This window comes from Mustelus asterias, chromosome 10 (assembly GCF_964213995.1).
Source record: "Mustelus asterias chromosome 10, sMusAst1.hap1.1, whole genome shotgun sequence".
Taxonomy (NCBI): Eukaryota; Metazoa; Chordata; class Chondrichthyes; order Carcharhiniformes; family Triakidae; genus Mustelus; species Mustelus asterias.
In genome coordinates, this window is record NC_135810.1 from 77,261,855 (window position 1) to 77,287,351 (window position 25,497).

The 25,497-nt window shown below is 39.9% G+C and overlaps 1 protein-coding gene across 2 annotated transcripts in view; it reads right to left on the reverse strand.

The window, feature by feature from the left end:
* tgfbrap1 (transforming growth factor, beta receptor associated protein 1) overlaps positions 1-25,497 on the reverse strand; it is a 48,948-nt gene that overhangs the window by 8,143 nt on the left and 15,308 nt on the right. For both annotated transcript variants that reach the window (XM_078221970.1, XM_078221971.1), the window contains 7 exons: positions 23,497-23,691; positions 16,381-16,535; positions 15,482-15,564; positions 13,848-14,189; positions 9,466-9,523; positions 2,179-2,322; positions 1,190-1,336 (listed from right to left, as the gene is read on the reverse strand). In XM_078221970.1, the coding sequence (XP_078078096.1) occupies positions 1,190-1,336; positions 2,179-2,322; positions 9,466-9,523; positions 13,848-14,189; positions 15,482-15,564; positions 16,381-16,535; positions 23,497-23,691 (1,124 nt within the window). The remainder of the gene's footprint in view (positions 1-1,189; positions 1,337-2,178; positions 2,323-9,465; positions 9,524-13,847; positions 14,190-15,481; positions 15,565-16,380; positions 16,536-23,496; positions 23,692-25,497) is intronic.

A 25,497-nucleotide genomic window follows, 5' to 3' on the forward strand; every position in this document is an offset into this window, starting at 1 on the left:
GAGGTTGTAGAATACAAAGAGGCAACTCTGGAAATACAGCAGGAGTTGGGTAAAGTGGGTAAATCATCACCAAAACAGAAAACGCTGGAAAAACTCAGCTCGAAGTCATATGGACTTGAAATGTTAATTCTATTTTCTCTCTCCACAGATGCTGCCTGACCTGCTGAGATTTCCCAGCTTTTTCTGTTTTTGTTTCAGATCCAGCATCCGCAGTATTTTGCTTTTATTTTAGGTAAATGATTAAAGAGATTCAGTCTAATACATTTGTTCCAGAATACCATTTCAAAAAGGACACAGATCCAAACTAGTGAAGGGAATATTTCAGATTGATGTCAGAAATTTCATCACACCAGTGACTAACAAATGGTATAGACACTGAAATGAAAGCAATCCATTGAATTGTTTAACAGTTGGATGCTGTGATGGGCTGGAGGGGAGAGATAGGTATGAGACTAATGATCTTTCTGGGTGCATGTATTAAGCAGGGTCAATAGCTTTCCTCTTCTGAAAATCAATCTTGTGGTCAACTATGCTAAAAATCAATTTCCAGCCATAAATTTCTAAATTAAGGAATATATTCCACTACAAGTGACAGCTGTTCATCTGGTGCAAATGGATAACAGAACAATTCAGCTTTCCATTAATGCTGAGTGTCTGCATAGTTTAAATATTCCAGCAGAAACTAAGGCCCACATTTTGCTGGGGGGGGGGGGGGGGGGGGGGAGAGGGGGGGAATGGTTCGCACTACACATCCAGCAGATGCAAAGTCAGCGTGTACCTTGCTCCCATGCCTGCCTGGACCCACAGCCATAATGTGCTACGGGTGGACTTCTGCCCCTCCCTCCTGTGGAAGTCCTGCCCTCAGGAGCTTTTGGCCAATTGCACTGGCCGACAGCTCCAGCAGTCCTGGCAACACCAAGAGCACATTAGTGGGCACTGCCAGGACTGCAAGCAAGCCCATTTTATTTCAGGGGGTGGGTGTGAAGGTGACACGGTTGGCACCAGTCCTATTTTACATGCCCTCCCCACCACCATCAGAAACACGTCCTGCACATCAAATCCAGCCCCAAGTTGTCAGTTGGGTTTTCCCACATATAGAATATCATATCTCACATTTATGAACCATAAATATTGGGCAGAACTTTTGATTTCCAAGCTCCATATTCATACAGGTTTGCTGAAGGTTTACCTGAATATTTCTTTCAAATACTAAGTGTTCCAAGTATACAACAACAGCTTTCTTGTACTTATGAAGATAGTTGACAATGTCATCTGGATTCATATGGCTTGTCTGGTTTTCATCCAAAGGTCGCCTTGTGAAAATTTGTATGCCAACCTACACCACAACAACAAAATGATAACTATGTCACTGTAGGGACTCTTAATTTACCACAACACCCCATCCCCCTACTGACAAGATTATTCTAACTTTTCACAGGACATAAGCTTGCCTACAGATGGTGTGTTTACAGGGAATAAAAAGCCCTCTTTCTTTCCTCCCCTATCCCAGTGTGCTAGCCGACTTGTTCGGTCGAACAAAATCTACTCAGAAACAGACTCAAATGACAGTCACAGGTCGCGTTCCCCAGAGCGGGTCTATCTAGCTCAGATGTCCCCCCCCCCAAACGTCTTCCACAATTTTGTTCACTATCGATTCTGAAGCCACTTGGTATTTAATTCTAAATTTCCTAATTCATAAGCAGGTGGTGATTTTTATTTTAAAGCGTGCCACACATCTGTATAAAACAGATTTACACATTGCTGAGATTATTGTATCAATTTTTCAGTTTTCAAACTAAAGATAACCCATTATCCTTATGCCTCATTTCGTACAGCCTGTAGGAATGTGCACCATGTTCTCAAGTTACTGCTCATGATAGTAACTAATATACCCTTTTATTTAAGCTATACTTTGGAATAAATGCAACTCGAGCTCAGCTTGTGCTACAAGATTAGTCCATGTGAAATTAATTCAGATTTTAAAAAACATACATTACATACACATACATTAGAATAAGTTGCATTTGTAAATTACCATAGGGCAAGTTGCCCTTTGTACATTGTGCATTCAAATTTTCAGATGATGAGACCAGATTGCAAAACAATAATAAAAAAATCAAGGCAAAGACAATTCATCGAGCACCTACATCCATGAAATTAAAAAAAAACAAAGCAAACCTCTTCATTTTTCTGCAAGGCCCACTCCGCATACTTCCACACCAGTTCATGGTTAGAGCAGAAACTGAGAAAATCCACAATATACTCAAAAAGATCTGAACGAGTTGCATCCTGGAGCTGTCCATCAACTATCTTCACCCACAACTGAGGAAAAGAAAGGAAAACATATAGTTGTATAAATGCCTCAAATTATCAGACATAATGGACCAGAACCTCTGAGGAGTGGAACTCACTGTTGGATTGCCACTCCACTCTATTTCACTTGTCTCAATCGGGAGCTGCACATTTCTCGCCCACTCTTCCAATTCAGGTCTGGTAAGAATGGTGCAGTGCAGCAAGGTGCCGAGGACTTCAGTCTAGGGCAGCACAGCTGTACAGCACAGTGGGACAGGTAACTGAATTGACACCTGACGGGAAGTGAATCTATGCTTCCTTTTTAAGGCATAAGCTACCGTAAAACAGGCAAGTTTAAAAGTCCCAATCACTTTGAGAAGATAGGCAGAATATAAGTGTGTATGTTAAGTGGTAGTGTCATTGGTATGGAGTCTTCAGGAGTTAGAAGTGGTTTTAATTCTTACTTTTCCTGGATCACTATTCTGCTGAGGGAGTCAGAAGCATCTGAAGTCTCTGATTTAAATTATTGGATGGATGGTTGGTTCCCAGTGCAAGGTAACTGGCCATCCAAAGTTTTAACTTTCCAGGTAATTCCCAGGCAGTCCTGGTGTGGGGACTTCTGGAGGATCACCCTGCGCATCTTCTGGGGTACCTCCAGGGTATGTGTTTCACTCTCCCCATCCCCCCCCCCTCCCCCCCTCTAACAATGCTGTAATTGATGGCTGATCAAACAGTGGAATTTAATAAGGTAAGGGTGGCATGATGGCACAGTGGTTAGCACTGCTGCCTCACAGCGCCAGGGACCCGCTCGGACACTGTGCGGAGTTTGCACATTCTCCGTGTCTGCGTGGGTTCCCTCCCACAGTCCAAAGATGGGCGGGTTGGGTTGATTGGCCATGCTAAACTGACCCTCAGGCGCCGGAGTGTGGCGACGAGGGGATTTTGACAGTAACTTCTTTGCAGTGTTAATGTAAGCATACTTGTGACTCATAAATAAACTTTAACTTTTAAATGGGACGCACCAAGTCTTAAACACCTCAATCTGCTCTCTTCTAAAACTGAGAATCACAGACTAAACGGCTACTTTGTCAAACCCCTGTTCCAATCACAAGTATAACTCAAGCTTCCCATCACTACTCAATTCAGTTACCTGCCTTACTCCAATTTAACCTCCATCTTTTGCCTTCCTCACCTTTCCAATCCAGCCCAACACAGACTGGAAAAACAACACTCTCAGCAAGCATATTTTGCCTTTTTTAAAGTCCTGCAGCTGTAATCTCTTATAGTTTTGACCAAAGGACTTCCCGTCAGGTGTCAACCTCAAGTGTTTACACATCAATTCTCACCAAAGAATGTTTAACATTTTCTGGTTTTGTTTCAGATTTTCAGTACCTGCAAAATTTGGCTTTTTCTCCTCTTAATGTTCTTGGCTCTATAACAAAATGTCTGCTCATATCCTATCATCTCTGGTATTTTAGTCAATCTCACTTATATCTGCTCAATTATCCTACCATTGTTCCTGAAGTAAGGCACCCAAAATCTAACTGCAGTTCAATCTGTAGAGATTTAACACTGCTCCTTTGCATTTGCATGCTGGATCCTATATTAACCCAAGTAGCCATCTTAAAAATGTACTAAATACACTTGTGAAATTAAAATGAGGATTATGGTGGAAACCAAAACAATTAAAATACAGGTTTCCTTGACCTAAATCTCTATCACCCTCCATTTCATTAAGACTCTCCTTAAAAGCCACCTCTTTTGACCAAGCTTTTAGCCATCCCATTATCTTGATCTCTGTGCAATTGTCTTTTGATTACACTACCATGAAATAGTTTTGCCATGTTAAAGGCACTATATAAATGCAGGTAGCTATTGTCATGAACTTTCAAAACATTAGTTGAAAACAAATGTAGCACAAAGTAGTTAGCTTGAATCAGGGCTGCTTTTCTCACTTTGTTTTGAAGTTCAGTGTGGATCAATGACTTGGGTACGGCTGGTTTGCAGTACCCAGCATCTAACCAGGATTTTTACTTCTGGTTGCTCCAGTGAAAGTGCTTGTGGATATCAAGGAGGAACAGGTTTGGGCTTGTCTATATTCCTGATACACTGTCCAGCTAACATGAAAAACGTGAACGGAAGTAATAAAGTGAATATATGTCTTTCAATTGATTTGCCAAGGCCCCACTGATGCTATATAAAGCTCCAAACAATTTTCTCTCTCAAATCTGCCATGACTGCAACAACATATTCATGACAATTTTCTTAATTTGCTTAACGCTCATCACTTCATCCACTGGTAACTTCCATCTTCCCTGCCCCTCTAAGCATCTCAATAATCATCCTACTGGAATCACAGCACCTCTCCATCCTGTCCTTTACCCATTTAAAAACTCTTTCACAACATATCAACTCAGATTCCAGTTGAAAATCAACACATTTTTCAACCAGTTCCTCCAGTAGCTTGAAGGATAAAGACCTCAACTTCTGTTTTTCTGATCCAGGCTACAGGCTCAATCCCTGATCTGTACTGAGCTAGTTGATTGTGGATGGAACACGAGTCACATTTGGCTTCAGTTTCTTCAAATTAGGAAAGGAAGGGAAGGGGGAGAAAATAGGATGCTAAGTGAATAAAGTAGGATTACAAACTGATTAATACATTACTGATTAAGCTGATCTAAGCACCTCAACTCTCAGAAGTAAAAAGGATTCCCTGATAATGTTGAATTTAATTTGATTGATGGTAAAACAAACCTCAGTTGAAAAAGCAAGATAAATGGATACTGGCAATCTAACAAAACCAGACATAGACTGTTTAGCTTCATCAACTTGGGGAATATGGTGAACTTTAATTACTCAAATCTTGATTAATATAATGTTTTAATAAAGGAAAAGGGGGCAGAGAGGAAAGAATTTCTGTAATGTGTGGAGGAGAATTTCCCTGACTAATATGTTCTCAATCCAACTAGGAAGTAGGTATTGCTGGGTCTGGTGCTGGGAAATGAAGTGGGTCAAATGGAGCAAGTGCTTGTGAGGGAACACACAGGTAAGAATGATTAACACAAGGTTCAGACTAGTAATGGAGAAGAACAAGGAACTATCCAAAGTGGAACTTCTAAACTGAAAGAGGGCTAATTTCATTGGATGAGAGGGGAACTAGCCAAGGTAAAGTGGACTGACAGGAAAAGTTAATATAACAATGAGTGTTTGAAGAAGAAATGTTTCAGGTGGCAGATAGAATTTAATACAGAGAGCTGAGAGGTGATGCATTTTGGCAGAAGGGACAAGGAGGGGCAATATTGGCTGAATAGTACAATTCTAAATTGCGTGCAGGGACAGAGGAACCTTGCGGTTCATGTGCACAGATCCTTGAAGATAGGAGGACATATTTGGAGAGCAATTAGCAAAGCATATGGGATGCTGGTCTTCATTAACTGAAACATTGAGTACAAGAGTGAAGTTATGTTGAACCCTTATTGGTTAGGCCACGACTAAAGTATTGTGTTCAGTTTTGACCACCACACTTCAGGGAGGATCTGAAGGTCCTCGAGAGGGTTCAGAGCAGATTTACCAGAATAGTTCCAAGGACGGGGGATTTTAGCTACAAGGTTATATAGCTGGAATTGTAAAACTGACTTTGGGGAGATAGAGATATACAAGATTATGACAGCTTTAGATCAGGTGTACAAAAAACTGTTCCCATAACTTAAATACTGGGCAGACCCCTAGTCAACAAGGACGAGGGTACACAGAATTGATGTTTTGGGGAATGAGTTTCAGGAGGAATTGAGAGGAATAATTTTTAGTGCAGCGAGTGGTAATGATCTGGAACTTGTTACCTAAAAGAATGGTGAAAGAGGAGACAAATCAATGATTTCAAAAAGAAATTGGATGGACACTTGAAGGAAATAAACTTGCGGGGTTATGGGGATGGACTGGGCAAATGGGACTGATTGGATTGTTCGACAGAAAGCTGACACCGATTCAAATGGGCCAAATTACCTTGTTCTGTACCATAATGGTTCTAATTTTGAACAGTGAAGAACCTCCTGGACATTCCTTAATGCCAATTAGAATATCAACTCTTATCTTTACATTTCAGGGTGAACATCAGCTCAGCATAATTGACATCTACTGAATTCAATGAAAAGCAACTAGAAAGATGCTTGTTAATTATCATGAAGAACAAGGCGGCTGGACCCTTACACAGAAGGAAACATGGTACCTGACAGAAGAAGCATTCTTCAATACTGTCGACAGTATATATCAGGTAAAGAAGTACTACAATTCAATTTGAAAAGATGCACTCTGTGATGTTTAAAGAATGAATCTCATTTTGCACCAAATTTCAAATTTTACACTGTAATCATTACATCAAAAAGGAACATGACAAAGAATGTGATGTATTAAAATGTTAAAAGTTGAAAAGGACAAACAATAAAATAAATTCTGCAGTGAGCGGTATTAGAATTTAGTGCATTTTAAGATGGTACAAAGAAAGGTGGTGTATTAGAATCAGAATCCCTGCAGTGCAGGAAGCCGCCATTCGGCCCATCAAGTCTGCACCAAGCACAATCCCACCCAGGTCCTATTCCCGTAATCCCACATATTTACCCTGTTAATTCCCCTGACACTAGGGTCAAATTAGCATGGCCAATCAACCTAACCCGCACATTTTTGGACTGTGGGAGGAAACTGGAGCACCTGGAGGAAATCCACGCAGCCATGGATAATGTGCAAACTCCACACAGACAGTGACCCGAGGTCGGAATTGAACCCGGGTCCCTGGTGCTGTGAGGCAGCAGTGCTAGCCACTGTGCTGCCCATGGCAGTAAGCTGTCAAACAATGCAGACAGCGCTAATCTAGGTTTCAAATAAACTGGGAAATCTATAACTTGAGAAATTAATATTCATTAAAAACTATTTCAAGCCAAGTCTGTTTTGTGTTAATTATATACAGACAAACTGACAATCAGTTCAGAAATTTGCAATGTTCTCAAAAATGGTAAGCAACACAGGTATGAACTGGGTTATACCCAAGGGGCACATTTATCCAGATTTGATTTCTCCATGCCTGCTGGGAATTTTAAATTGATTCTGCATTCACAGTCACTGCAAAGCCTGCACGTTCCTGACTGCTCAGTGAAGGTGACTTCTTAATACAACAACGATCTGCATAATCACATTAACGTCTCCAAAATGCGGAATCTTTTCTATTGCTGTTTTCTAGACTGTGCTAAGAAATATTTATTAAAAAACATGAATAAAAGGTAGAAAAACAAAAGGCTTGGAGTTAATCTGCTGAAAACTTTCATACATGTTTACCAATAACGTTTTTCATTAAATATTGGAAAGGTGGAAGTTTTTTGGGCCTCACTCCAAGCTCCAATCCCTAACTACTGACCCTGTTAAGTCTGAGATTAAGCAAATTTGTTTGCAATCGTGGTGTTACATTTGATCCCAAGATCAGCTTCTGACCTCAAATTTGCACCATCACCAAGACCAACTACCATCTCTGTAACATTGCTCAACTTTGCCATCTCAGTTCATCTGCTGCTCAAACCCTCGCCATTGCCTTTGTTACCTCTAGATTTAACTATTTCAGCACACTCCTGGCTGGGCTCCCATGTGCAAGCATCTGTTAACTTGCGGCCTTTCAAAATTCTGCAGCCCATGTCTTAACTCATACCAAGACCTATTCACCTATTGCACCATAGGTTCACTGACCCAGAGTTGTTCAGTCAAGGGGCATTTAAGGACAAGAGACATCTTCTTTTAAAATTCTCGTTCTAATTTTCAAAACTCTCGTCCTTCTCCATCTCCCACAATACTCAAGAGATCTGCACTCTAATTCTGGCTTCAAGAGCCCCAATTTTAATTACTCTACCTTTGATGGTCACGCAAACTGATTAGGCCATAAGTTCTCGAATACCTTACCTACATTTGCCGCCCCTCTAACTTGCTTACTTCTTTTCAGTCCCTTCTTCAAACCCACCTCTGTTACCAAATTTCTGGTCATTTGACCAAATTTTGCCTTGTGGTTCAGTGTCATATTTTGTTTCATAATGCTCCTGTAAGGTGCCTTGAGACATTTTCTAATGTTAAAGACACCATATAAATTATTGCCATGCTAGCCAATATTATGATCACCTAATATTTACAGGACTATACATTAATACACCATTCTAGCAATCAGGCATGTAAGGCACTTTCGCTTCGCTAATGTCATGGGCAGATTGCAACTACAGTTGCCATCCAATAGTAGATTTGGATAGTGATCTTCACACCAATGTTGCTGGATTGGCCCTATGTTTGGGCAGTGGTCTCTACTGGGTTTTATTTGGGGGGGGGGAGCAAAGGTGAAATCCCAGTTACAATCAGGAATATTAAATAGATGCTCTTCTTAGATGTAGTAGTGACTGATCTTCCTCGATCAGATTTCAATTTTGTTGCATTTACATGTGATGTTCTAATTCCATAACTAGCAAAATCTCCAAGTCAGAACATTAAGACCAGCATTCCGCCATAATAATCATGAACCTTCTCTGCAGGAATCCTAATGAATGTCCTAACAGTAAGTTATTTACTTTGGATTATTTCTAAGCTAAGTACATATTGTACATTGTGGCATCACCACCTACAACAACGTACTTTCACTTGCCCTGGTCATTGCTTGTTCCCAATTGGGATAAGAATCTATTGAATATCACTGTATTGGACCCATCAACACTTCATAGTTGTAAGCTGTTTCATGTTGCACTAAGACCACTGCATTCCCTAAGTGTGGGTGCCCTGCAACCAGCTGCAAATAAAGTATGAAATTGCTTCGATTCACCAAAAGCTGTCTGGGACCCCTATGGCTTGGGGAAACTGTTTACGGGAGCATACGTCTCACACTATATAAAAAGCACCTACATTAGTGGTATGCCGCTGACCACTAACTTCTATCACTACTTTCGCCCATTTGAATAGCCAGAAGGCAAATATCTGGATTGCTCCAACTGTTGTCATATTCCACAATTACCAATGTTATTCACGTTTACCCCTCTCCTCACTCCCACTCACTAATTGAGAAAGTTAAGTCTATTTCTGCCAGTGAGTTTCACCAATGCAGAAAATACAGCACAGCGGGTAATAATGGTATTCGAATAAGATGTGTAAATATCAACTTACCTGTAGTGCTGTTTCATTTTGACCATTATAATGGTAAAGAAGACCAAGTGCAAAATACCTATGTTCAGAAAAAACATAAGTTAAATCGCCTTAAAAAGTTTAAGGGCTTTAGCATTTAGTTGGATTTAAGATGGTGATATTGTATGTTGCATCAGACGTCAGCAATCACTTAAATTTCAAGAAGTAAAAGCTACATTAGAGCTGCTTCCATGGTGTTTCTAACCTCGAGATACAGATGATCTGTTCATCTTTCCGCGCACACTCACCTTCCACAACCCCTAAATCAAGTGGCCATTGAAATGGCCCAAGTCAAGCAGCTTTAAACTCTAATGTGGGGAAGTATAGGAGTCAGGAAAAAGGATAATTCTAAAGCATTAAGAGAAAAGGCAAGGTTGTAATAGAGAAACAGCTTGGGTAAAAATAAGCATGTTCGCTCAGGAAAAAGCAGAGAACTTAAAGGTAATAAGCATTTATGACAATGGCTGCCATCAGGGAAAAGTGGAAAAATGTTAAAAGCTAAGGGCGGCACGGTAGCACAGTGGTTAGCACTGCTGCTTCACAGCTCCAGGGTCCCGGGTTCGATTCCCGGCTCGGGTCACTGTCTGTGTGGAGTTTGCACATTCTCCTCGTGTCTGCGTGGGTTTCCTCCGGGTGCTCCGGTTTCCTCCCACAGTCCAAAGATGTGCGGGTTAGGTTGATTGGCCAGGTTAAAAAATTGCCCCTTAGAGTCCTGGGATGTGTAGGTTAGAGGGATTAGTGGGTAAAATAGGTGGGGGTAGGGCCTGGGCAGGATTGTGGTCGGTGCAGACTCGATGGGCCGGATGGCCTCCTTCTGCACTGTAGGGTTTCTATGATTCTAACCACATATTTGAAGCATTCATTGTGAATTGTTAGCACAGATAGAAATAAATATGTTTGATCCAATAGCCGTTACAGAATCATGGTGCAAGGGTGACCAATAAATACTTCCAGGAAACTTGATTTTTAAAAGCACTAGGCAATATGGGTATCTGATAAAGGATGGGATAAAAAGACAGCAGAGAGAAGGGACCTTAAATAAGTATGGGTTCAACTAACAAGGGGCAGAAAACATTTAGTAGGAGTAATTTATAATCCCCAACAATAATTGTAGCATCAGGCAGAATAGAAATCAATAAATTAAAGTGTATGTGAAAAGGAAGAGAGACTAATCAGGGAGAACTTTAATCGTCATTTAGAATGGGCAAACCAGATTTGTGGTAATAGAGGAGATCATGAAATGCATTCAAAGTAGTTTTCTATGTCAATCTGTCAATGAATCAACAGGAGAATGGGCTCTTTTAAATCTAGTTTTGTGCAATTAGACAGCGTTAATTAATAACCTTATAGCAAAGGAGACTGGGGAAAAGTGACCATGATCTGATATAGCTAAATCCAAAACTAGGATTTAAACTGAATAAAGCAAACCACGTGGGTACAAAGGGCATGTTGGCTAAATTAGGTTAGATTAAAAGATAAGGTAGCAGATAAGCAATGGCAAACTATGTCGGGACATTATTCATAATTTGCAATGAATACATATTCCCTTCAGGAATAAAAGCCCACAGGAAAAGTTATCCAACCCTGACTAACAAGAGAAGTTAAAGATGGTAATAGATTAAAGGAAGAAGCTTATAATTCACTGGAATGTTTAGGACCAATACATTTCTATATTACGGAATTACATTAGAATGTAATGTAATTCCGTAATATAGAAATGTCTTATTAGATTGTGAACCAGAAACACTGCAAATATAAACATTTACTGAAGCATAAAACAGTGATAACACATTATAAAGCAGTAATAAAAATGGTTTTACTTATCCAAATATTCTATCTTCCATTATATTAAATTCCATTTAAAGAATTTAAAGAGTTTTTCACGCTACTTCTTGGGGTCATAAACTGTTCAGTTGCTTGGATCTGCTCAAAATATTTGCGGACAACTTGTGTTTCTGAACAATAGACTTCCAGATGGGAGGTGTTAATGTATTGCCAAAAAAAAAGTAAGCCCGAGGATTAGGAGGATTTTGGAGTTCAGCAAGAGGAGAAAAGTTGAGAGAGAAAAAACAGATTTGGTGCAGACCAACAAGAGGCATAGAAGCTTTTACAATCTGCTCAGCAGGTATATAAATAGGAGAGGTTGGTGACAGTAAACGTATGAAACCAAGAGATAGAGAAGGAGAAATTATAATGGGGGACAAGAAAATGGCAGAGACATTAATACTTTGCATCTGCCTTTACAATAGAAAGATACAAAGAACATTTCAGAAATAGTGCAATGCAGGAGGATCTAGTGAGAATGAAGAAATTAAGATAAATAAGTTCTAGAGAAATTATTCAGAAGTTGACCAATCCCCAACACCTGATGGCCTATATCTTGGGGTTTTAGAAGGGATAGCTACTGAAATCAGGGATGCAGTGGTCTTCATCATCCAGAATTCCTTAGATTTTAGAATGGCTCTCATGGATTAGAAAGCAGAAAACATAATCTTGCTAATCAAAAAAATGAAGAAATAAATAAACCAGGGAACTATAGGCCAGTTCGCCTGACACGAATAGCAGGGCAAATGCAAACACCTATTATTAAGGACATAATAAGAAGACACTTTGGGCAGAGTCAATATAGATTTAAAGGCAAATAATGTTCAACATATTTTAGGATTGGCAATTAGTAGAGAATGCAAGTATGAACCAATGGAAATAATGTATCTGGACTTTCAAGGTTATTACCAAAAACATAGAGCACATGGGATTAGAATTGGATAATGGGCAGAAAGGAGAGAGTAGGAATAAACAGATCATTTGCAGCTTGGCAGGGTGTAAATAGCGAGGAGCCACAAGGGTCAATGTTAAGAGTCTCAGCCATTTACAATCTAGATTAGTTATTAAAATGGGAAAGTGTGTAACACTGAGTTTGCTGACAATACAAAGCTAGGCGGGGAAGTACACTGTGGAGGACGGCACAAACTGCAAATGAATATAGATTGGTTGGGTGAGTGGAATGTACTGTGAGGAAATGTAAAGTTATTCACTTTAGTCAAAAAATAGAAAAAAAACAGAACTTTTTTTTAAAAAGCTAAGACTAGGAAATATTGATATGCAGAGGGACTGTTTCCTTGTATACAAATCACAAAGTTACTAGATAGCACAAGAAATGAAAGTGGTGCTTAGAAGAATGGGACGTTATCGCATTGAAATTAAAATAATATATTAAGGGAACTGACAGGATAGACGCTGAGATTATGTTTCCGCTGGCTGGGGAGTCTAAAACTAGGGTACGCAATCTCAGAATAAGGGGTTAATTATTTTAGACTGTGATGAGGAGAAATATTTTTCATTCAGAGGTTTATGGTTCTTTGGAACGCTATTTCACAGAGCTGCGTATGAATAGTTAGAGTATATTCGAGACAGCAATAGTTCACAAAGGTGGAGTGGGCTTGAAGAGCCAAGTTGCCTATTCTTGGCCCCCATTTATGTTTTTGTTCTTTACCTAGGAACTAAGCATCAAGTCATTGGTAGCCAATCTCGCCACTGCTATCAGGCTGACTTCAAAAGAAATTAGATAGCAAATTGCTTTGTTTAATGAATATTTAGTAAATGTACTGATTTAAATATTCCAACTAAATTATTCTTAATTTACTGCAGCTTTTAAATCTTTGAAAATGCAAGAGACATGCCCACCCAAAAGAAGAAATAGGAAAAACAGTAATCATTTGGAAAGTATCACAGGACTCATTTGGACTTTGTTTCCAGTCCAAATAGAAACAAACCAAACTTGCCAATTCTATTGATTTAGTAAAAGACAGACCGGATGCATGATTCATATTACACAAGGATCAAAGTAAAGTGGTTTATAAGTATCCAATAAGCAGATCTAAAGATGCAGAAAATAGCTTAGAAAAAGTGATATGGAAACAATAATTAAAATGTCTCTTTCATTGTCTGATAAATGCAAAAAAGCAATGGAAAAGCTCAAATGTAAGGATAAGAAACAGAACAGTATAGTGTAAATCTAGAGATTATGCTATGGCAGTGCAAACTAGTCAGATCACTTCAGAAATGTATTCAGTCTTAAGACTAAGAAAGCAGGATCACTGGAAATAAATAGAAATGAAGTAAAATTTAATTTAATGCAGATATCAGGAAGAGCTTTTACTTTTTGGAATGGTCTGTTGGATCAAAAACAAACCAGAGGCAGGAATCATAGGGTTAATTTGGATCTTGCTTTGAGATACTTAGGGATGAACATTGCTGAGGCCAAATGGCCTTCTACACCCTCCACTTTTCTTATGTTCCCAGAACACAAAAGGTTATGATACCCACCAAATTTTAAGAAAATACAAGACAGCTGTGTTACATACTTTTTGTGTTTTTCCAGCCAGGGAATACAGTCCACTAAGAGACATGAATTTTCAGAAACCAACAAATCCAGCAAACTGTCATGATTAGCTTCCGCATAGAGTTTCAGCAAAGCTGTGTCGATATCTTCTTTATAACCATTTGCTACTTCAGTGCTCCGAATCTCATTCAAGTAGCTCATAAGGAAGCGTTTGCACTTTGTAATCTTTTCTTGGTCACCCTGCATTAGTTGATTTAAGTCAGCATATTCATGCAATGGGGGATGGGAACGGATAAATGTAGAGGTTGAAGGAAGCAGTAGCGGATAGAGAGACATCAACTCTCTTACATCCAGCTGGCCATTCCTGTTGACAAAGACAAAATTAAAATAAACAAAAGCTACCAATGTTGAATAAAATACACTCATGTGGATAGTAAATTGATTCAGGCAGTCCTAAAGGAACTATTTTGTCGATAAAAGGCATTAAATAGCCAGATGTGAACTAATAAGTGACAGAAGTAAAAGTGCTAATCATTGTAACTGGAGGAGTGGTAGCGGGCTGATTGGATAGCTCTTTCAAAGAGCACATGCATGATGGGCTGAGTGGCCTCCTTTTGTGCTGCACAATTTTATGATTCTATGACACTTAGAGCCCTGGTTAATTTAAGATTGTTTGACAGAACTACCCAAGTTGAATCTTCAGACAAACAGCAGAACAAATAGAATTCTGAAAATTTTTGATAACAACTGCAAAGGTTCGTTAAACACCATTAAAGACAATGATTGCACAGCACTGAACTAATAGAGTGGCTGCTGTAATTATACTGAATCACGTAAAGCAAATACCATAAGGGAACAAATTGCAGTTTGTACGTAACAAGGTTGGTTACTGCCTTCCTGGACTTGATATTTGGACACTTCTCCCCCTCAACTATTATTCAAAAACACTGAAACATAGAAAATAGGAGTAGGCCATTCAGCCCTTCAAGCCTGCTCTGCATTCATTCTGGTCATGACTGATCATCGAATTCAATATCCTAATTCCCCCCCACCCCACAAATTCCCTAATCCCTTTAGCCCCAAGAGCTATATCTAATTTCTTCTTCAAATCACACAATAATTAAAGAATTTAGTAAAAATTAAACAAAAACAATATTTTAAACATAGATTTAGTAAGTATAATCTAGTGTGCAGTAGTCAACTAATTTCCCATATATAACAAAAACAGAAAACGTCGGAAAACTTCAGCAGGTCTGACAACATCTGCGGAGAGAGAAAAGAGCCAACGTTTAGAGTCCGGATAACTCTTTGTCAGAGCCAGATATAATGATAAAGGGTCATCCAAACGCGAAATATTAGTTCTGTTCTCTCACCACAGATGCTGTCAGACCTGAGATTTTCCAGCATTTTCGGTTCTTGTTTCCGATTCCAGCAACGACAATAATTTGCTTTTATCAGATACAATATTTGTTGCTTAAAAGTTTTTAAAAAGTTTTTTGAGAAACATGCATTATATTTCTATTGTAAGGTCCCTAGCAGTGGGATTAATGCAAACTATTAAAGGAAATTATATTTGTATGCAAACACTTTAGAATTAACACAAACAAAACCAGGCATCCATTAACGAAGTCTACATAGTACCAGGGCTGTTCATACCTGAAGAGTTCTTTAGCTTCTAAAAACTGAAGCTGGCCAAACTGTATGAATCCTGCTTGCTGCAGAATTCTTCTGTACATACCCTAAATATTATAAACAGAGGTGGTTAGTCAAATATCTATGAACAGTTAGCTGGAGCCTTACAAGAATCAACATGGATAATTAACTGGGGCTATATAAATTTTCACAAGTTAGCACACTGAGATTAGTGTTATTTATAAACACACTTTCCTGCAAAAGAATACTGATTCAATCCATAACAAAATCATGCAATAAAATCTTTAACCAAATACTACTGCAAACACCTCAATTATTTTTCAATATACACAACAAAAGCAACATTTTTCATACTACAAGTTAAATTTGTGATCCAGTTTTATTCTGGTGTCGAATTCATTATTACACAACACTTTTAATATTTCACTCCCAACATATTATTAATAACGATCAATGGCACAGGAGTATCTATAGTACTCAAAGTTCACAAAAAGCATTTTTAAAATTTTAAATACACAGATTTGATTAGAGTAAAACAGCTAAATATTAGCACATTTGAAGAGAATATAGAATGCATCACGTTCACTTTCATGTTGCAACAAGCTTGTAGGAAGCCTAGGGACAATACTGAACTGCAGCAATGTTAATTAATAAGGACAACAGATAGATGTATGTCACCATGTCAGTAATAGGTAATTATCAAGGCGGCCCTGTTTATTTGTCATAAGCAAAAACGAGTATTACTTGATGTGGATGAAGAGTCATCAGTGGAGCAACAAGAAGCGATATAAAACAACGAATGACCCAGATAAATATTCACCATTTGAAGACACTAAATAAACATGGGTCTTTACATTTAACAGAACAGAGTTAGCAATTTCCTCACTTAAAATCCTACTAACCTGGAATTTCTCTTTTGGAATGTTCCGTCGAGCTCCTTTCGTTAGGACTAGTGCTTCTTCTACTCTCTGACTGGCCAGAAGATCTTGAATTTGCTTTTCCAAAGGTAAAGGTACCAGGATATGTACTTCTTTACTTGTGGCTAAAATTAGTTTTCCTATTGAGTAACAGACCTAACAAATCAAGATCTGCAAATTTATGATTTAACTAATATACTGCCAAAAACAAAAGGTGAATGCAAGTAACTAAGCAACATCTGCGACATGGTCTATGTTGTTCAATTAAGAGAAAATACAATTCATTCTGATCTAATCTTGAAATTCAAGGTCAATTTAAAGATTAAAACTCAAACAGAAAATACTGGAAACACTCTACAAGTCAGACTGCCTCTGTGGCAAGAGACAACCTTTATGAAATGTTGCTCTCTTCACTGCTGTTGCCTGACTTGCTGAGTGTTTTTAGCATCTACATTCAAAGATGTGCCGGTTAGGTGATTGGCCATGCAAAATTACCCCGAGTGTCAGGTGGGTTAGTGGGGTAAATAGGTGGGGCCTGGGTGGGATTGTTGTCGGTGTATGTTTGATGGGCTGAATGGTCTCTTCTGCACTGTAGAGATTCTAGGATATAACTTGCTTTTAGAACCATTGAAACCCTACAGTGCAGAAGGAAACCATTTGGCCAGTTGAGTCTGCAATGAGTCTCCAAAAGAGTATCTTACTCAGTATCCCCCTCCAATCTATACATCTTTGGACACTAGAGGGCAATTTAGCATGGCCAATCCAACTAATCTGCACATCTTTGGACTGTGGAAGGAAACCGGAGGGAACCCCTGCAGACACGGGGAGAACGTGCAAACTCCATACAGTCACCCAGTGTTTTGTTCTGAAGATTTGAGCAATTATCCGAAATCGCATGTTACAAGTCAAATATTGCTCAGTAATCTCAGGCACAAAACTGCCATTAGGAACAAAACTAATCAACATACATTGTCCTTTCAAGCCCAAATAGTTGATAAATTGGGATAAAATAAATGTACGTTTGTGCACAACTCCCATGTCATATCCTCTACAATGTAATCTTGTATTAAATACCTTCATTTTGCTGTATTGACTGCTACAAATTTTCAATACTTTGAAAATTCTAATAACAAAGATTTTCACAGCAGGCAGAACTCTTGCCTGCCGATGCTATCAGTGGAAACCCACCTGTGCTTGGCTGGCTTCACACCACTGGGAAGGATATAAACATGGTGCTCAAAGTACAGAAAATCAAAATGTAGAAATACATCAAAATTGTATAATGGAACAACAACACCAGAAGCACCTGTTGTGACAAGATTCCCCAGATTGTCAGATCTTTCCACAGATATATATCAATGGGGGGAAGGGAAATGACAGATTGGCTCTTTGGCACTCCCAAAAAGCCCTAGGAATTATGGAGGGATTCCAAGGCAAAACAGCCCACTTGATTGGCACTCCATCCACCACAAATGGACCGTGGCTGCAGTGTAGACCATGTACAAGATTGCTGAGCCTCCTTTAGCAGCATCCATGACCTCCATCACCTAGAAGAACAAGTGGACCAAGTGTGGAAACACCACCATCTCCAAAGTCCCATCCTCAAAATCTCACACTGTCCTGACTTGGAAACGTATCACTGTTCTTTCACTGTTTTTGGGTCAAAATCCTGGAACATCATGGGATATAGCAGTTCAAGAAGGTGATTCACCACCAGCACCTCATCAAGGGCAAATAGGGGTGGACAATAAATGCTGACCTTGCCAGCAGTACCCATGTCCCATGAATGAATGAAAGATTGATCTGTCAGTGCCCAAGCTGAGATTGCAGCATAACCTGCAATTGAAGGGACTAATCCTGGAACTGTTGCAGCCACCTGGATATGTTAAATGCATCATTCAGGGGTCTTGAGCAACACACATTATCCCTGCAAAGAGGGAAAAAAAATCCTATCAGTGACAAAAAAGTGTTGGGGTGGTTGGTTGAGGGAAGTGAGGGGAGGGAGGGAGGGAAGAGGAGAAAGGGATGGAGTAAAGGAAAGGAAGGAGGCACAGCACCTTTCAGACCCTGAAGTGCTTCAACTTCTTTTCAGTGACAGAGGCTGATTTGTGTCGATTGGTTTTCTGCTAGTATTAAGTAGAATGGGAAAAAGTGAATCCAGATTATGATCATAAAATAAATCATGAGAGAAGGAAACAGAGACATTAGTGCAAAAGCCAACTTCAGGAATCATGCCAGAAGGTGATTCATACCAGAATGGTCTGCTAGATAGAGCAGTGAATCATAGAATCCCTACAGTGCAGAAGGAGGCCAGCCTATCGAGTCTGTGCCGACTCAGAGCATCTTACTCAGCTCTACTCCCTGCCTCATCCACATAATCCCACGCATTTACTTCACTAATCACCCTAACCTACACATCTTGGAACAATAAGGGGCAATTCAGCATGGCCAATCCACCTAATCTGCACAATTTGGACTCGGGGAGGAAACCGGAACACCTGAAGGAAACCCACGCAGACACGGGGAGAACATGCAAACTTCACAGACAGCCACTCGAGGTCAGAATCAAACCCAGGTCCCCGGTGCTGTGAAGCAGCAGTGCTAACCACTGTGCCATTGTGCTGAAAGTAAAACTCAATCCATTCATATTAGATAGATGGGCCATAGGCCTCTCTCTTTAATATTTCTTCATCTGCACTGGAGACATGTTATTGTACCAGTCTATCACGTCTGGACTGATCCTTGTTAAGTATTATTTGAGTTTATTACTGTGGCATAAGTTGATCTGAACCCCCAAAAATTACTCAGTTAAGTCCATTCATTGAAAGAACAATTGCCCTCAAGTATAAAAATATTCCACAGTGGCAATTTGCAAAGTGAAATGGCTCATGTTGGAACAAATGTATTAAAAAAGCTTCTAAAAAAAGATTTAGGAGAGGGAGTTTCAAAGAGTTGAGCTAAGATGACACTGAATTCACGGCCCTCATTCTCCCTCAATCTCTTTGACTGTGTAAACTTCCCAACCCATACTCTCAGCCTTCCCCTTGACTTTGCCATCTCACTTGGTGTCACTAGCCCCAACGTATCAACTTAAGGCCATCTCTGATCATTTTCTCACATCACTCACCCCCCACCACCACCACCACTTCCAAGTCTCCTTGACCTACCTCCTTCTGTGTCCAACCCTGGATCTACCCCCAATTCAACTTACAATTGCATTTTTAATATCCCAACTAAAAAACCTTTGGCTCACTGTTCACCATAACATTTCTGCAGCAACTGATTTACTCAACTGCACCCTTACCCCCACACCTTTCCTGCCCCAGCCTCCAATAAAACTATTTCTCTCTCTCTCACCCTGGCACAACCCTCATCTCAGCATCCTTCAATCCAAGGGACGCACATTCAAAAGAATGTGGTGGATAGCTTGTTTAGTCATTCGCCAGCAGATCTGATGGACCCTTAAAACATTGTCAGGTTCTGCTCTCATCTGCAAGAACTGCTCATTATTCCAGCATCGTCCTGGAATGCAAAGATAACACCCTGACTTTTTTTCTCTACAGCAAATAATCTTAAACATCTCTCCCTGTCCCCTCCAACAAGAGAGAAGAGATCACGGACTGTTTTGACACTAAGATCAAGACATTCTGATCAGTTGCCTCTGCCGCAGCCTACACTTCCATTAGCCCATCTGACCAAACTTCCTTTAACACTCCCTCCTGTCCAAGCCCTGAACTCACATCTTTCTCTAGTTTATCTACTCTCATGCCCTCTCTGAGCTCATCTTGTCCATGAGGTCCACCTCCTGCTCCCTCATCCCTATTCCCACTAAACTGATCAACCAGCTGCCCCTCTTGGCTTCCATGTTAGCTGCTGTAAACAGTTCTCTCTCTTCAGATGTTGTCCCTCCGCTCCTTAAAACCCTTCTTCTCATTGAACTTGAAACAACTGTCCCATCACCAATCTCCCTTTCCTCTCCAAAGTTCTAGAACATCTTGTTGCCTCCCAAATCTCTTCCCATCTTTTCTAGAACTCCATGCATGAATCACCCCAAAGAGGTTTCTGTCCTTGCCACAGGACCAAAGCAGTTCTCATCAAGTCGCAAATGACATCCTATGTGACTGCAATAAAGGTAAACCTTCTCTCCACATCTTTCTTGACCTGTCTGCAACTTTTGACAGCTGACCACACTATTCTGTTCCAACACCTCTCCAAGTTCTCATGTAATTCCATCCTTACCTATCAAACTGTAGCCAGAGAATTACTTGCAATGCTTCTCTTCCTGCTCCTGTATTGTTACACAATCACAGAATGATTACAGCACAGGAGAAAGCCATTCAGCCCATTGTATTTATGCTGGCTGTCTGAAGGAGCAATTCACCTAGCACCACTCAAATCTTTTCCTGCAGCCCTGCACATTCTTCCTTTTCAGATAACAATGCAACTTTCTCGAGTGCCTCAATTGAACCCGTCACCATCACAATCTCAGATTGCACGTTCCAGATGCTAACCACTTGCCGCTTGAAAAGGATTTTCCTCATGTTGCCATTGCTTCTTTTGCCAATTACCTTCAATCTGTGCCCTCTTATTCTTGATCCTTCCACCAATGGGAACCATTTTTCCCAATCCACTCTGCCCAGGCCCCTCAAATCTCCTCTCAACATCCTAGCCTGCAAGAAAATAGTTCTAACTTCTCCAATCTATGGAACTGAAATCCCTCATTCCAGAAACCACTCGCATGATTACTTACTGCACTCTCTCTAATGTCTACACATCCATCCTAAAATGCAGCACTTGGAACTGGGCATACCACTAGAGTGGAGGCCATACCAATGCTCTTTACAGGTTTAATATAACTCTCTCGCCTTTGATCTCTATGCCCATATTAATAAAGCCTAATATGCTGTGTCCCCCAAGAATCTATCCTTGGCTCCCTCCTCTTTCTCATCTACATGGTGCCCCTTGGCAACAACATCCGAAGGTACAGTGTTAGTTTTTACATGTTTGCTGATAACACCCAACTGTATCTCACCAGATTTCTCAGCTCCTCCACTATCGCTAAATTATCAGACTGCCCTCCAGTACCAGATGTTACTAAGAACCATTGATTGATGGTAAAGTCAAAACCAAGAAACAGACCTTTTCTTTATAGAGTTCATTGAATTTGTTGAGTCTCACACGCCCGATGTTGTGATTCTAATAATATAATTACAATAGCATTAACACTGGTGGAGCAGACATGTTCCCCAATTAAATAGTGGGAAGACTGAAGCAATTGTTTTTGGTCCCTGCACCAATCTCCATCTGGTAATTGCTGATTACATCCCTCACCTTGGCAACAGTTTAAGATCAAGCCAGTCTATTTGCAACCTTGGTGTCAACGTCCTTGGGGTTACCATTGACCAGAAGTTCAATTGGTCTCGCCACGTAAATATAGTGGCTAGAAGAGCAGGTCAGAGGCTAGGAATAATGTGGCAAGTAACTCACCTCCTGACTCCCCAGAGCTTATCCACCATCTACAAGGCACAAGCCAGGAATGTGATGGAATACTCCCCACTTGCCTGGATGGGTGCAGCTCCAACAACACTCAAGAAGCTTGACACCATCCAGGACAAAGCAGCCCGCTTGATTGGCACCACATCTACAAATTTCCACTCCGATGCTCAGTAGCAGCAGTGTGCATTATCTACAAGATGCAAGACAGCAATTCAAAGATCCTTAGACAGCAACTTCCAAACCCATGACCATTTCCATCTAGAGGGACAAGGGCAGCAGATAAATGGGCACACCACCACCTGCAAGTTCCGCTCCAAGCCGCTCATCATCCTGACTTGGAAATATATTGCTGTTCCTTCACAGTTGCTGGATCAAAATCCTGGAATTCTCTCCCTAGCGGTATTGTGGGTCAACCCACAGCACATGGACTGCAGCGATTCAAAGTGGTGGCTCACCACCATCTTCTTCAAGGGCACCTAGGGATGGGCAATAAATTTTGGCCAGCCAGAAACACCCATGTCCTACGAATGAATTAAAAAAAAATTTTTGAACTGAGATGAGCTTCTGGACCCATATTTGGGCAATCACTCAGACTGCCCATCTCCACCTCCGTAAAGGTCCTCACTTTGCACATCTTTGCTCATTTGCTGCTGAAACTCTTGTTCATGCCTTTGCTACCTCTAGATTCAACTATACCAACACATTCCTGGCTAGTGTCCCATATTCTACCTTCCGTAAACATAAGTCATCCAAACTCTCCAGTTTGTGTCTTAACTCGAAAGTTCCCCATCACCCATATGCTTAATGATCTAAATTGGCACGGTACAGTGTTAGTTTTCACATGTTTGATGATAATATCCAACTGTATCTCACCAGATCTACATTACACAACATCTTACTTTTATAATTCCCATCCTTGTTTTCAAGTCTCTCCATGGCCTCACCCCTCCCTACCTCTAAGTTCCCCCAGCCAACAACTCTTAGAAATATTTGTTTTCCCATAATTCTAGCCTCTTCCATATCCCCAATTTTAATTGTTCCATCATTGGTGACTGTGCCTCCAAGCTCTGGAATGCCTTCCTTACACCTCTCCTCTCTATAGCATCCGACCTTGCCTTCTTCCTTGAAGATACGCCTTGACCAAGATTTTTGGAAATCTCACCGAATGTTCCTCATGTGGCTTGGTGTCGTACTCTGTTTTAGGATGCTCTTGTGAAGCACTTTGGGTTAAAGAAGCTATATAAATATATCATGTCACAGCTTCCACAATTAGAAGCAATACATTACTGAACTCCATAATGGAGGAAAATAGTCTTTACAGAACTTAAATTTTATTCTGAAAGAGTGACAGTGAAATCTAAGCACAATGGGGAAATAAAATTGCAAAAGAAGTTAAAATAAGTCAATGTCGCTTGTCAAGTAGGCTTGCATAGCTTTTGAATGTTGAGGTTGGACACAGCTTAATTATGTAACAGAAAGTGCTCTTTCCATTACCCTTAACTTTCAAGTTTCTAAATGACACTCTTTCTTGCCTCAAAAATGTGTAACTATTGATACTGAAGGAACTGAACACACGCTGGCCAAAAGGTACTTCCTTTGAATTACCTTCAAAGTCTTGCAGTATGTGGCCATCTCTGAATGGAATAGTTTGCTTCTGTTGCTGGTCAAGCATGCTGTGCACAGTAACAAATTCTTCATCAAGAGCTACTACATAAGGAAAACATACAGCTGCTCCAATCACATTCTCTGACCAGTGAACAGGTGCACGCTGGGAGATTCCTGCAGCTGTCACAAACATTCCTGCAAAGGAAAATTTTTAAAAAAGAACCGAAATTAATGAGTTGCAATTACCATGTCCCTAATGCCTTGCAGCAAATTTGCTGCCTGAATGGTAAGCATTTGTTAATAATTATAGGACCTACACTACTGAGAATAAAAGTGTTAATTCACACATTTAATTACAAGCAATGTTTCAATCCCTTTTCATTCCCAAGACTCTTGACTAGTGGAGATTGTATTGGAAGCTGTTTCTTCACTCCTCGAAAAGAAAAGTGCATGAACTTTATCCACAAAACATGCAAGACCACTTGGATGTACTGCCGGTGACCAGAATAGCAACCCAGTCTTATGTCTTTCAACTAAGGCAGTTTAATTTAAAATTCTTTACTGGAATTACTGGAAAAAGACCAGTTTAGAAAAGTACAAAAATCACCTAATTATCAGTAATCTTGAATAACTGGTAACAGAAACAAAAAATGATTTCTGTATGGACTGCTCGCTCAGGTTATTTCCACACAAACTTGAAAAGGTTGATAATATTTTGCAAAGCTTAAGTCCAGGCCCTGAGCAATGAAAGAAAAAAAATGTTTTTCCATCCAGGAATATTTTCTTCAAAGGCCATCTCCATTAAATTGTGACAGTGTCATGGCAATTAACTCTTGGCATTTGGTGGCAGTGTTAAAAAGTCTTCTTTTGAAAAACATTAGATTACTGGCAAGCTTATGCTACCAGGGGCTTTGTTAAATTGTGATGCACTTCTAGAATCTTTTATTAAAATAATGTATTTAGATAGGGAGTGAGATTTGTACTCCAAATGTTACAATGATTGATTCTTAATGTCACCAATCAGTTCTATGCAATGTCAAAATGGAGAGCACTTAAACCCCAATACTCCCTGTTTACACAAACTAGCTACATTCTGTCCACTGAATGAGGAAGCAACTTCGCATCCTGTTCTTTGACACGACGTCCAGGATAATTAGTAAAAAAATGCTGACAACATTCAAGTCATCGTGCTTTCATATTTTCCACTACTTTTCTTTCCTCTAATCTGCCCTTCTTGTCTCTTTCAATACACAAACAGGAACTCTTAAATGAGTTAGTAGAAAATGGTCAAACCATTAACACTTGATGAACACACAAAAATACATACACAAAACTGAAAATTCAATCCCAAATTCAGCTGGCAAAATAAGATAAAGCCATTTATTGGTGTCACTGGGAATTATGCAAGTGTTTTCCAGAAAATTTGTACTGGATTAATACAATTGGAAAGCAGGGATATTATGTTTAAAGTATACAAAGCTTAGTTAGACTACAGAGTACTGTCCACAGTTCTGGTCTACATATTACAAAAATAGATACACAGACATTGGAGAAGATGCAAAATAGATTTTCATCTGGATTTACCAGAATAAGAGGTCATAACTATCAGGAAAGATATTTTTTCTCTGGCAAAAGGAAGGCTGAGGATTGACTTAATGGAGATCTTCAAAATTATGAAGTGACTTGAGATGATAAAGGTAGGGAGGGATATTTCCACTTGTAGGGATGTTCAAAATTAATGTAACTGTAAATCCAATTGGGAATTTAGGAGGCACTTCTTTATCTAGAGAATGAGGAGAATGCTGCACCTACTTCTACCTGCAGAAGCTGAGAAAAGGTCTCACAATATGGCTGCAAATTTTGTTAAAAGAAGTTCTAACAAGATAACCACGGTGTTGGAACTTTCCATCGTTATTTCTCCAGATCCAGTACACCACATATCTTTCTCAAGATGACCAATGTGTAACCTGCTTCAGGAGCATGGCAATACTTTTCAGAAAC